The sequence below is a fragment of the Silurus aristotelis genome (assembly GCF_946808225.1).
Source record: "Silurus aristotelis genome assembly, chromosome: 22".
Lineage (NCBI taxonomy): Eukaryota > Metazoa > Chordata > Actinopteri > Siluriformes > Siluridae > Silurus > Silurus aristotelis.
The window spans coordinates 17,215,427-17,228,355 of NC_139595.1; the positions used below are offsets into that span (position 1 = coordinate 17,215,427).

Consider the following 12,929-nt stretch of genomic DNA (forward strand, 5'->3'; position numbering starts at 1 on the left):
TTGTGTTACAATATAGTATCTGTTTTAATCTTTATTTGATATAACCTTATAGTAAATTTATTTGTCTTCTATTGCCACCTACGTTTTTGGAAATGGTATGGACCGTTTCCAATGGCGCCCATAAAAAATTTAAATAAAACCACCATCACCACTTTCCGAGTTTATTCTAACAATAAAACGTGATTGAACCCCAAAAACATGTTACAGTATATTTATTGTAATATAAAAAAATAAGATAATTTAATAGATTACAACATTAAAGTTGCTAGAGGAAAAATAGTAAATGTGTACTATTAAATAATAAAATATGAATAAATAATAATGTAACTTTTTACATCCCCAAACTTTTCATTACTGTTCACCTTTGTTGTATGATGGCATTCTTTATTAATATTATTATCAATAATAATAATAATAATAATACATTCCTGAGCTATAAGAAAAATAAAAGTCAAGTTATTCAGAATCAGGAAGAGCTTTATTGCCAAGTACAGTATGTTTGCACTTAGAATTAATTTGGTTTCGTTGTGGAAGCTTCCAGTAAACAGTGACAACAACTCACAGATAATAAAGATATGTGAATCTTCTTCTTCTTCTTTCTACTGCTCCCATTAGGGGTCGCCACAGCGGATCATCCGTCTCCATACCCCCCTGTCCTCTACATCTGCCTCTTTCACACCAACTCCCTGTATGTCTTCCTTCACCACATCCATGAACCTCCTCCTTGGCCTTCCTCTTTTCCTCCTACCTGGTGGCTCCATCCTCAGCATTCTTCAACCAATATAATTCATGTCCCTCCTCTGCACATGTCCAAACCATCTCAATCTCGCCTCCCTCACCTTGTCACCAAAACATCCTACATGTGCTGTCCCTCTAATAAACTCATTTCTAATCTTGTCCATCCTCGTCACTCCCAACGAAAACCTTAACATCTTCAAATAAAGATATGTGAATAAATTACAAAATAAAAAGTGAGATTGCACATATGTTGGTATTTTTCATTAAACATAAAAAACATAAAACAAAAACATAAAAGTGGTATTGCAAATAAAAATGTCAATCATATAATACATTCTAATACCACATTTGTATGTTTTTCGATTCCTCTTACTGTTCCAAACACTCCATTTCCCCTTTCAACAAAAAAACTAAAGCTAAATGTCTAATAAACGTTCAACATCTATGTAGAACCGTGCTTCCTGAAAACATTGATATCATACAAGGATACTTGCTTCTCCCTGTCACCCCTTTTTCTCTCTCTCTCTGTCGAGTTAAATATGCTCCTGAAGTATCAGTGACCGGTGTTCCTGTCCTTCCGGATCCACATGTCCATCCTGATGCCCTACCTCACCAAATAAAGACACTCAATAAGGCTGGGGAATGTTCTGTATGAACAGCCTAAAGATCCATGATGTTACTGAGCAACTTAAGATTTTTGGATGGATTTGAGCTGAAATTAATATCAACAGTCTGCTATAATGGCTTAGTTTGCATGATAAGTTATGCATTTAAGTCCCTATCACTGAACAGTACATCTCAACAATGATGGAAGTGTAATGAAAGGACATTTCACATACCATCTCACTGAGTTTTTCCTTGTCACAGTCACTGCTGTTACTTATAAACCTATAAATTAAAAATGTATAACCTCTTTACCTCAAGTTAGCCCACATGTAACTCTGTAGCATTTACAGTGGACAAAGTTGAGGAAAAGAGTCAAGAAACAAAATGGATACAAGATTGAAGCATCCGCAATATTAAAATTTACCTCAGATATGTCAATAAACAACCAGGAAAAGCCTCCGTACGGTTAATATTAATATAACTACACTTAGCAATGATTAGCCTCTGATATAGTGGCCAGAGACGTCCAAACGAGGCTTTCCTTCTTAAACAAACCTGTTATAATCATATATATTTATTCATTTTAAATGTTAGAAATTTTACACGAAATGACAATTTACCTTATCGGTCGGATTTTAGGATTTAAAAAAAAATTTGAGTGGCTTTCTGGTAGTTCTTAAAATTAAAGTATGAAAAAAACATTAATGACAGAGGTACAATATATTTAATATACAGAGCCTGTAATTTCATTTAAAATAGCTAACGTTTTTTTTTTTAAATCAATTTATTTATACTATTATTATTATTATTTCTGTTGTTTTACTGATCGCATCATAGACCGAATAAATGTCCCACTTTTACACTCAATAAAGTGTTTATCATTCGCCAGAAGACACTTTACGTACAATCACATCAGGTGTTGAAATGTTATATCAGTCACTTTTCTTATAACTAAATACAAAACAAACAGAAAAACAGTTAGCACTCCGAATGACAAAAAAATACTTATACAGCACTTTTTTTCTAAATAATTTGCATTCTTGGGTGACAAGAATAACCCCGTCATTATTAATCATAATAATGTAGTTACATGGTCATAATGGAAGGGATAATGATGTCATTTGTTAGTCACATGAAAAACAACTGGTCACAATAACATGAGTCAGAGTCCATCATATGGTCCTCCAGGCATCCATCAAACCTATAAAATCAACAGGAACAGGATTAGTGATTTGTTCAGTCCTCCATGTTGGTTTCAACACTTGCAATAGTGATATAATTTTAGTGAATATTTTAGTAAACTGCGTTTTGCAGTACAACAAATTTGGCTTGTTACATTTATGACATTTGGCAGACACCATTGGGGGGTCAAGGTACTGGCACTCAGCGGCGGCAGCTTAAAGCGATGGTGCTGGGATTTGACTTCATCTTCAACTTCCTCTTCTGAAAGTCAATCAGCTACCACCTCTTTCAATTGTTCAAACTTCTGTTCATATTTTTCTTGCCCAGAAATACGCCTTTCTGTCCGCTGCAGTAGAACTACTCATTTCTGCGCTCACACTGAGCGTTTTTTTTATTAGTTTTTTTATAAATTAATCGTTCAACAGTCCAAACTTTAAAGTACATCAACACAGCATTCAATAATCATCTTTGCTATTACACATTCAGCCACTAGTCACTATCAGTGGAATACAATCATAATAAAAGCACATGGAAATTAAACAGTTAATCAGTCCCACTTAAATTTTTATGTTGCCAGAAATGATCCCATGTTTTCTACATTACAGTAAGAAGCAATTTCAATCATCACACTGAGCAATTTTTAATAGTCCTTTGCAATTGTTGCTTGTCAGACTGAACAAACAAGATCCCCATGTCACACTGTAGGACCTCAGTTGTCATAACGTCAGACTGTACAACAGTTAAAAACTGAAAAACGCAAAAGACTCGTCTGAAGTTTTACGTCAGTGATCCGTGACGTGTTCAGACCGGTGTTCTTTCGCTAACGATAGCAAGCAGCAAACAAAAACAATCTGTAGCGTAAATTTTGTTCGTGACATGCCTTTGATATTAAACACATCATACAAACACTCCTTTTCCCTCCATAACTTAAGTTTCTTGTCTTATAGCACTGTCCATCTGACTAATTTTGACTTGAGGTGGTTTGAAGCTGTCGCATTATTCGTGTCATCAGGTTCAGCGCTCTTATTGGTTCTTGGTGTGACGGTCGTCGTAGGAGAGGTTACACTGTACACGTATACACAAGTTAATTCAAACCAGAGATAAAAGACTACAGATTTTGCAAAGTGTGCTCCTGGCTTAAGATGACAACTTTAAAGATATTTGCAATTTCACTAAAGGTGTGAAATCAAAACTCTCCATGCAGACAGCAGACTCGCTTCTTTAACACACCTACTCTTGAAATGGATCATAACTCCTAAAGAAGGATTTGGAATATTTATTTAAACTATTAATTCATTGTTAATCATGATTTACGATTTGTACCATGTGTTTAATAACTTTGCAGTTCTCGTAATGTAATCCATATCAAAATAATCTCATTAACTCACATGGTTTGTGTTTGAACAATTTCCGTGTCCTCATAAACCACCTCTTCTAGAACATCCACTTCAACACCCACCACCACAGCGTTTCTCGCTAAACAACAATCAAAACATACAAGTCACAACTTGATTAACATAAATACATCATGTGATTCTACAACAATACTGTAAATCTGAACATCATTAATTAAAGATATCAAGTTACATTTCAATATACTATTGTGATAAAGTGTTGTATCACCACATATCTTTCCTGTCTTTATGTTTAAAATGTCCGGTTTTTTTTATCGACCTTGATACACACCATTACAACATGGAGGAGGTAAAGATGGCCAGTGGTTGCTATTCCATCCCGAATGTACGTCCCTGCACAGGCATAAATTCTCTTCAGTTTGTTCTGGTTCATCATTCATTCCTTCACTGGTTTGAAAATGAGAAACTTCAAGATTGTGTTCTGAACCGTTACAGGTATGGAGACATGAATCCATCTGGACATCGTGGACATCCTGCTGGTGGCACATTTCTCCAAAATCACTTTCAGAATCGCTCAAGCAGGAATTTGTGCCGTTTTGAACGTATACATGAGTGAGCTCACTGTCACCTGGTGGAAGATAAACAGTACATGAGGAGGACGAGTGAAATCCAAGTATGGAGCTGGTCTGGGGGGTGTTAGCTGAAGCTGTTTTGAAATTCGAAATGTAAACTAGTAGAGACTCTCAATTGTCTTCTCAATAACCTTAGAGCAAAAAAAAAAAAGAAAAAAGAAAAGAAATAAGAAACCAAAAGTAAGCGTTTAGCTTTTTCAACACTTTTTTATGGTGTAAATTGTAAAAAAAGGACAGAAAAGGGTCAGAAAAATAAAGAAAAGAAAAGAAAAAATTGAGGATGAAGAGGAAGAAAGGCTGCATTGTTGCAGGATGACGTTATCCCTAGCGTGCCAACGATCCTGCTGGGATCGTGTATGGCACGGCACTGCTGGTTTTCCGCTCGTGTTGGCGAGAGGACAGATTGTTGGATTAGAAATTGACTAGAGAAATCAGCACAAAAATGTGGAAAATCAGTTTGCAAAAAAAAAACAATACATAAATAAAAAGTTGACCAAGTATCAAAAGTGTCATACACTAATAAATTTTTTTAATTTCCCTCTGGCATGAATAAAGTTATCTGTCTGTCTGTCTGTCTGTCTGTCTGTCTGTCTGTCTGTCTGTCTGTCTGTCTGTCTGTCTGTCTGTCTGTCTGTCTATCTATCTATCTATCTATCTATCTATCTATCTATCTATCTATCTATCTATCTATCTATCTATCTATCTATCTATCTATCTATATATCTATCTATCTATCTATCACTTCATATAAAAATCCAGAAAATTGCTTTAAACACACCTCTCATGCCTTACCTGTGTAATAACATGCAGTCTGACATTCTGGCGTTGCAGGGACACTGCTGTCCTCCTCTTGGTCCTGCCTACATGAATCGTACTCAAATCCGGCATGGTGTCTCCTCAAACTCTGACAGTAGATACGCTGTCTGTCTGAGAGAGAACAATGCTGGTTTTGGTGATGCATCACTCCACACTTGGATTGATTAGAAATCATCAACTGCTCTGTGCCCTGTGAGTCGCTCACTCCAGATTGCTGGGTGTGTCTGATCCCAGGAACCTCCCACGATATTAAGTATCCTGTTCAGAATGTGAGGTCATGTGTTTCTACACCTCCTCCTTTAAACTGCTACGAAGTCTGCTGCAGAATTATTGCCTTTGGTGGAAAAACTGTTCCAATATGGTACAAAAGCTATCAGCGCAATAATTTGCATAAAATATTTTGCATTTTGCCATGATACATTTAGGACTTTTGGACACCTCTAGGTTATCAAACTATTAGGAGGCCAGAACAAAATCTTGTGTTTCCAAAAGTAAAGTCACCTGGAACTCACTTTACACTATTGGAGCATATAGCGTCAAGCACTTATAAGGTGGATTTGGTGTAGAAAGAAGGATGGATATGGAGAAAAGGACTTAATCCTAGCTGTTTGTATCAAGTATGATAAAGATAATAGTAGTGTTTTTTCCAAAACATGCTCTTGGAAACATTTTAGGGTACATAACATTATGGACTCAATGAAGTTCATAATGCTTCCATGAAGACTATAAATGGAAATCTGTCTGACAAAAAGCTACAAATGAGTCTTATGTGAGTCTTGTGTCAGAGCCACTGGTGTCCAGATGGAGTAATTGGCACCATGAGCCATCTCAGGGTGAAGTCAGAGGCTGTTAGATTTGATGCCAAGAATGACAGCAATGCTTAATGAAGGAGGTTCTGATTACCAAGAGATCACCACTACTGGGTCATTTGTCTGTCAAGTTCTTGTTTTCATCTACCTGGCGGATGGAAAAAGAAAAAATTCAAACATGCACTTCACCTCATAACCAGTGGTTTCATTAAATACTGTCTGCATATAATATAGTAATATAATAATGATTATTAATGATGATGATGATGATGATAATAATAATAATAATAATCATCATCATCATAATAATAATAATAATCATAATAATAATCATCATAATAATAATAATAAAAATGATAATAGTAATAATAATAATAATAATAATAATAATAATATTATTATTATTAATAATAATAATAAAATCTAGAGACTAACTGTAGTGCTTTTCAATATACTATATGGAGATTTCAAATATGTACACATACACCATTCAGCCATAACATTAAAACCACCTCGGATCTAGATGTGTAAATCCCCCTTTGTTCCACCAAAACCAGTCAAAGCATGCAAGTTGTGGTCTTGGGCCTTTCATGGATCAATCTTTCAGGCACATCCTTCAAAATTCCACTGGGTAATTTGAAGGCCAAGTCAATACCTTACTTTATATCATAGTTCTCGAACTATTATTGAACATGTTTTGCATTGTGGCGAATTATATTATCCTGCAAAACATGACAACTGCCATTAGGTGTTATGTTGCTATGAAGAGGGGTCCTATGGTGGTGATGTGTTCTGTAAGTCAGTGTTTTCATTTTATGGAGAGTCTCCAGTGTCAGCACTTTGTAACAGTCAGAACTTTTCGATTATTGATCATTTAGACATATATCATAGCTTAGCATTTTGCGCATTAATACAATAAAAAACGTATTTTTATATAAAATGAAATCAACTACAAATTGTGTCAGATCATATCACACAATATGATATTGATTTCAGTCACTACTAACTAGAAGAGTGTTAGGGTTTAGAGAAAATGGGTCACATTTTGTATATACAAATGGTATGAATCTAGATGGCGAAAATTATATTCTACAATATCTATGATATGCTATGAACTGATAATTATATTCAGGTATATTTATATGGAAATGATACAGGATGTCCAGTTTGCTACTGAACTGCATGATGAATACTGTCAGTAAAATCAGTGTCCCAGTGCTGCTTTGTAGAGTTTTGTATGATGATGGTTTTATATATATATATATATATATATATATATATATATATATATATATATATATATATATATATATATATATATATATATATGTATATGTATATATATACGTTATATATATGTATATATATATACGTATATACGTTTTATACTGCATAACAGAATATCTGTAATTCACATTTCACACTGTAACAGGATATAGATTTACCGTGCAAACATAGTTGTAGCCTTCAGCCAATCATAGCCCTGGAAGTGGTGGTGGGACTTTATTAGACCAATCACTGCGCTGCTCGCTCGGGAAGGCGGGACTTAGGCGGGCGCACAAACAAAGCCATTACGGAAAAGGGCGTGGTTTAAACGAGATATAAGCTTGTCGGTTTTGTGAATAATTCGCTTTACTTTTTAAAGTTGTAGGATAAAGAAATACTTTGTTTAACTGAAAAAAATGAATTATCAAGGGCAAGGCTATGGAGCTCCCGCCGGCGGATTTCCAGGAGGGGTAAGAACCATGTTATGATTAGATTTATTACTGAACATCTGAAGCACAATCGCAGCGTAAATACACTCGATGTTTTGCGCTTTGATTAAGTTAATAAATAGACTTATTTTATGGATTCATTATATTTGTAGTAATGAAGCATTATGTTAGTAAGTATTAGTTAAGAGTTCTTGCGCTATTGCTGCAAATCACTAAACCACTTCCGGTTTTTTTTCCCCAGCACCTTATTAGATGTGTGTTGGACCTACAAATCTCCAGCTCGCTTTAGTGAAATTATATAATAATATTTATATAAGACGAAACCCAGCCATTAGGGGGGCACAAGCCAGTGTACTCTTAGTGCCGGTCCCAAGCCCGGGTAAATGGGGAGGGTTGCGTTAGGAAGGGCATCCAGCGTAAAACATGTGCCAAATCAAATATGCGGATCACAAATGAGAATTTCATACCGGATCGGTCGAGGCCCGGGTTAACAACGACCGCCACAGGTATCGTTAGCCGACAGGGTACCGGTGGAAATTGGGCTACTGTTGGCCGAAGGAGGAGAAGGAGAGGAGGAAGACGTCTACAGAGACGGCAGGGAAAGGAGCAGTGTAGGAGAGTAGAGGTTCGGGTTGATACTTTAAATGTTGGTACTATGACGGGTAAAGGGAGAGAGATAGCTGATATGATGGAGAGGAGAAAGGTAGATGTGTTGTGTGTTCAGGAGACCAAGTGGAAAGGGAGTAAGGCCAGGAACATTGGAGGTGGGTTTAAACTGTTTTATCATGGTGTGGATGGGAAGAGAAATGGTGTAGGGGTGATTCTGAAGGAAGCGTACAGTAAGAGTGTAGTGGAGGTGAAGAGAGTTTCTGATAGGGTGATGATCGTGAAGGTGGAAGTTAAAGGGATGATGATAAATGTCATCAGTGCCTATGCTCCACAAGTTGGCTGTGAGATGGAGGAGAAAGAAAGATTCTGGAGTGAATTAGATGAAGTGGTAGATGGTGTACCTAGGAAAGAACGATTGGTGATTGGGGCAGACTTTAATGGGCATGTAGGTGAGGGGGGAACAGAGGTGATGAGGAGGTGATGGGTAGGTATGGTTTTAAGGAGAGGAATGTGGAAGGGCAGATGGTGGTAGATTTTGCTAAAAGGATGGAAATGGCAGTGGTGAACACGTATTTTAAGAAGAAGGAGGATCATAGGGTGACGTATAAGAGTGGAGGAAGGTGCACACAGGTGGATTATCTTCTGTGTAGGAGATGCAACCTGAAGGAGATTGGAGACTGTAAGGTGTTGGCGGGGGACAGTGTAGCTAGACAGCATCGGATGGTGGTCTATAGGATGGTTTTGGAGGCGAAGAAGAAGAGGAGGAAAGTAAGGTTTGAAAGAAGAATAAGATGGTGGAAACTGAAGGAGGAAGAGTGTAGTGTGAGGTTCAGGGAAGAGGTCAGACAGGGGCTCGGTGGTGGTGAAGAGGTGCCGGATGATTGGGCAACTACTGCAGGAGTGATGAGGGAGGCAGCTAGAAAAGTACTTGGTGTGACATCTGGAAATAGAAAGCAAGACAAGGAGACGTGGTGGTGGAATGATGTACTGCAAGTTAGAGCAATAAAGGATGAAGAGGGAAATGTGTTGACTAGTGAGGAGAGTGTGTTGAGAAGATGGAGGGAGTATTTTGAGCAGCTGATGAATGAGGAAAATCAGAGAGAGAGAAGGTTGGAGGATGTGGAGTTGGTGAAGCAGGATGTAGATAGGATTAGTAAGGAGGAAGTGAGAGCATCGATTAAGAGGATGAAGAATGGAAAGTCGGTTGGACCAGATGACATACCGGTAGAAGCGTGGAGATGTTTAGGAGAGATGGCAGTGGAGTTTTTAACCAGATTGTTTAACAGGATTCTGGAAGGGGAGAGGATGCCTGAGGAATGAAGAAGGAGTGTGCTGGTACCGATCTTTAAGCATAAGGGAGATGTGCAGACCTGCAGTAACTACAGGGGAATTAAGTTGATCAGTCACACCATGAAGTTATGGGAAAGAGTAGTGGAAGCCAGGTTGAGAGAAGAGGTGACCATCTGTGAGCAACAGTATGGTTTCATGCCGAGGAAGAGCACCACAGATGCCTTATTTGCTTTAAGGATGTTGATGGAGAAGTATAGAGAAGGACAGAAGGAGCTGCATTGTGTATTTGTGGATTTAGAGAAAGCGTACGACAGGGTGCCGAGAGAGGAGTTGTGGTATTGTATGAGGAAGTCAGGTGTGTCAGAGAAGTATGTGAGGGTGGTGCAGGACATGTATGAGGACAGTGTGACGGCAGTAAAGTGTGCAGTAGGTACGACAGACTGGTTCAGGGTGAAGGTTGGACTGCATCAAGGATCGGCCCTGAGCCCTTTCCTGTTTGCAGTGGTGATGGACAGGTTGACGGACGAGGTCAGACAGGAGTCTCCCTGGACTATGATGTTTGCAGATGATATTGTGATTTGTGGTGAGAGTAGAGAGCAGGTTGAGAAGAGCCTGGAGAGGTGGAGATATGCGCTGGAGAGAAGGGGAATGAAAGTCAGTAGAAGTAAGACAGAGTACATGTGTGTGAATGAGAGAGAGGGCAGTGGAGTGATGCGGTTGCAGGGAGAAGAGGTGGAGAAGGTGGAGGAGTTCAGGTACCTGGGGTCAACAGTGCAAAGTAATGGAGAGTGTGTTAGGGAAGTAAAGAAAAGAGTGCAGGCAGGGTGGAGTGGGTGGAGAAGAGTGACAGGAGTGATTTGTGATAGAAGAGTATCTGCAAGAATGAAAGGGAAAGTTTATAGGACTGTGGTGAGACCTGCAATGTTGTATGGATTAGAGACAGTGGCATTGAGTAAAAGACAGGAGGTGGAGCTGGAGGTAGCAGAGCTGAAGATGTTGAGGTTTTCGTTGGGAGTGACGAGGATGGACAAGATTAGAAATGAGTTTATTAGAGGGACAGCACATGTAGGATGTTTTGGTGACAAGGTGAGGGAGGCGAGATTGAGATGGTTTGGATATGTGCAGAGAAGGGACATGAATTATATTGGTAGAAAAATGCTGAAGATGGAGCCACCAGGTAGGAGGAAAAGAGGAAGGCCAAGGAGGAGGTTCATGGATGTGGTGAGGGAAGACATGCAGGTAGTTGGTGTAAAAAAGGCAGATATAGAGGACAGGGTGGTATGGAGACGGATGATCCGCTGTGGCGACCCCTAATGGGAGCAGCCGAAAGAAGAAGAAGAAGAAGAAGAAGATTTATATAAGACGAAAGCACAAAGCAGTGGACAATTAAATACATTGACCACAAATACTAACTGACCACTAATACTAACTGACCAAAAAATACCTTCAACAGAACAAAATCCTCAACTGGCTTTAATTCAATTTTAGTTAAAAAAAAGAAAAGAAAAAAAAAGCAGCGAACAATAAGATACTCTGTCCACCAATTGTAACTGGCCAAATAATACTAACCAATACTACCAACCAATACTAACTGTCCTCCAATATTATATAGCCAGCAATATTCTCTGGCCACCAATAGCCGTCTTCTTTTTTTGACTGTTCACTTTAGGGGTCTCCATACCCCCCTTTCCTCTACATCTGGCTCTTTCAAACCAACTACCTGCATGTCTTCCCTCACCACATCCATAAACCTCCTCCTTGGCCTTCCTCTTTTCCTCCTTCCTGGTGGCTCCATCCTCAGCATTCTCCTACTGATTTACCCCATGTCCCTCCTCTGCACATGTCCAAACCATCTCAATCTCACCTACCTCACCTTATCTCCAAAACGTCCTACATGCGCTGTCCCTCTAATAAACTAATTTCTAATCCTGTCCATCGTCATCACTCCCAACAAAAACCTCAACATCTTCAGCTCTGCTACCTCCAGCTCCACCTCCTGTCTTTGACTTACATCCACTGTCTCTAAACCATATGTTTGACCCCCAGGTACCTGAACTCCCCCACCTTCTCCACCTCTTCTCCCTGCAACCGCACCACTCCACTGCCCTCCCTCTCATTCACACACATGTACTCTGTCTTACTCTTACTGACTTTCAATCCCCTTCTCACCAGCATGTACCTCCACCTTTCCAGGCTCTTCTTAACCTGCTCTCTACTCTCACCACAAATCACAATATCATCCGCAAACATCATAGTCCATAAAGACTCTTGTCTGACCTCGTCCGTCAACCTGTCCATCACCACTGCAAACAGAAAAGGGCTCAGAGCCGAACCATAGTAACTGGCCAAAAAATACTAACCAATACTACCAACCAATACTAACTGTCCACCAATAGTAACTGGCCAAGAAATAATAACCAATACTAATTGTCCTCCAATATTATATAGCCAGCAATATTATCTGACCACCAATAGTAACTGGACAAAAAGTACTAACCGATACTATCAACCAATACTAACTGGCTGAAAAAAATTATAATAACCAATATTATTAATTGATACTAACTGGCCACCAATAGTAACTGGCCATAAAAATATACTAACCAATACTACCAACCAGTAATAACTTGCCATCAATACTAAAGCGACCAATACTAAGGCAAAAAAATAGTAACTGCCCTAAAAATACTAACTGACCACCAATAGTAGCTGTGGTGTTATTGTGCCATGATTTAAGAATTCAGATTAATCCCACATCCCATATACGTCCCTCATACACAGAGTTTATTCATATATCAGTATTGTATACAGAACAAATGTTCCAGAACTGCTGGTCGTGTCTCCAGTTTTCATGGCCCAACCCCTCCAGTCCACCTGAACAAACAAATTTAAACAAACTAGCCAGTGTTGACGTTTTACCACACGAGTAGTCATGTCTCTGGTGTTTCTGTGTGTAAAAAATCAATGTGTAAAATGATTGTTCCTCATGAAATTCAGAATTTTGGAAAAACTTAATCCAGCCCTTCTGGAAATACTGTTACCAAGGTCGAAGGGGCGAACACTTTTGTATAAATATTAAATATACCCTAAGATAATATAAATGTATATAGCCTTTTTATAATATCTTTAGGTATAATCTGTGTATGTACAGTATATAATGCTGTAATAATGCTAAAA

At 38.5% G+C, this 12,929-nt stretch overlaps 1 protein-coding gene and 1 long non-coding RNA gene across 2 annotated transcripts in view; one reads left to right on the top strand and one right to left on the bottom strand.

Annotated features, from left to right (window-relative positions):
- Window positions 1–499: 499 nt before the first annotated feature.
- Window positions 500–5,631, bottom strand: LOC310717783. Its single transcript, XR_014530907.1, has 4 exons — window positions 5,306–5,631; window positions 4,213–4,509; window positions 3,915–4,002; window positions 500–2,545 (listed from the first exon to the last, which is right to left on the bottom strand). It is a non-coding gene; the product is annotated as an uncharacterized lncRNA (long non-coding RNA).
- A 2,040-nt stretch (window positions 5,632–7,671) lies between these two features.
- Window positions 7,672–12,929, top strand: part of sri (sorcin) — a 7,372-nt gene continuing 2,114 nt past the window's right edge. Inside the window, exon 1 of the mRNA XM_083525396.1 lies at window positions 7,672–7,874. Within this exon, the coding sequence (XP_083381522.1) occupies window positions 7,821–7,874 (54 nt within the window). The 5' untranslated portion in view covers window positions 7,672–7,820. The remainder of the gene's footprint in view (window positions 7,875–12,929) is intronic.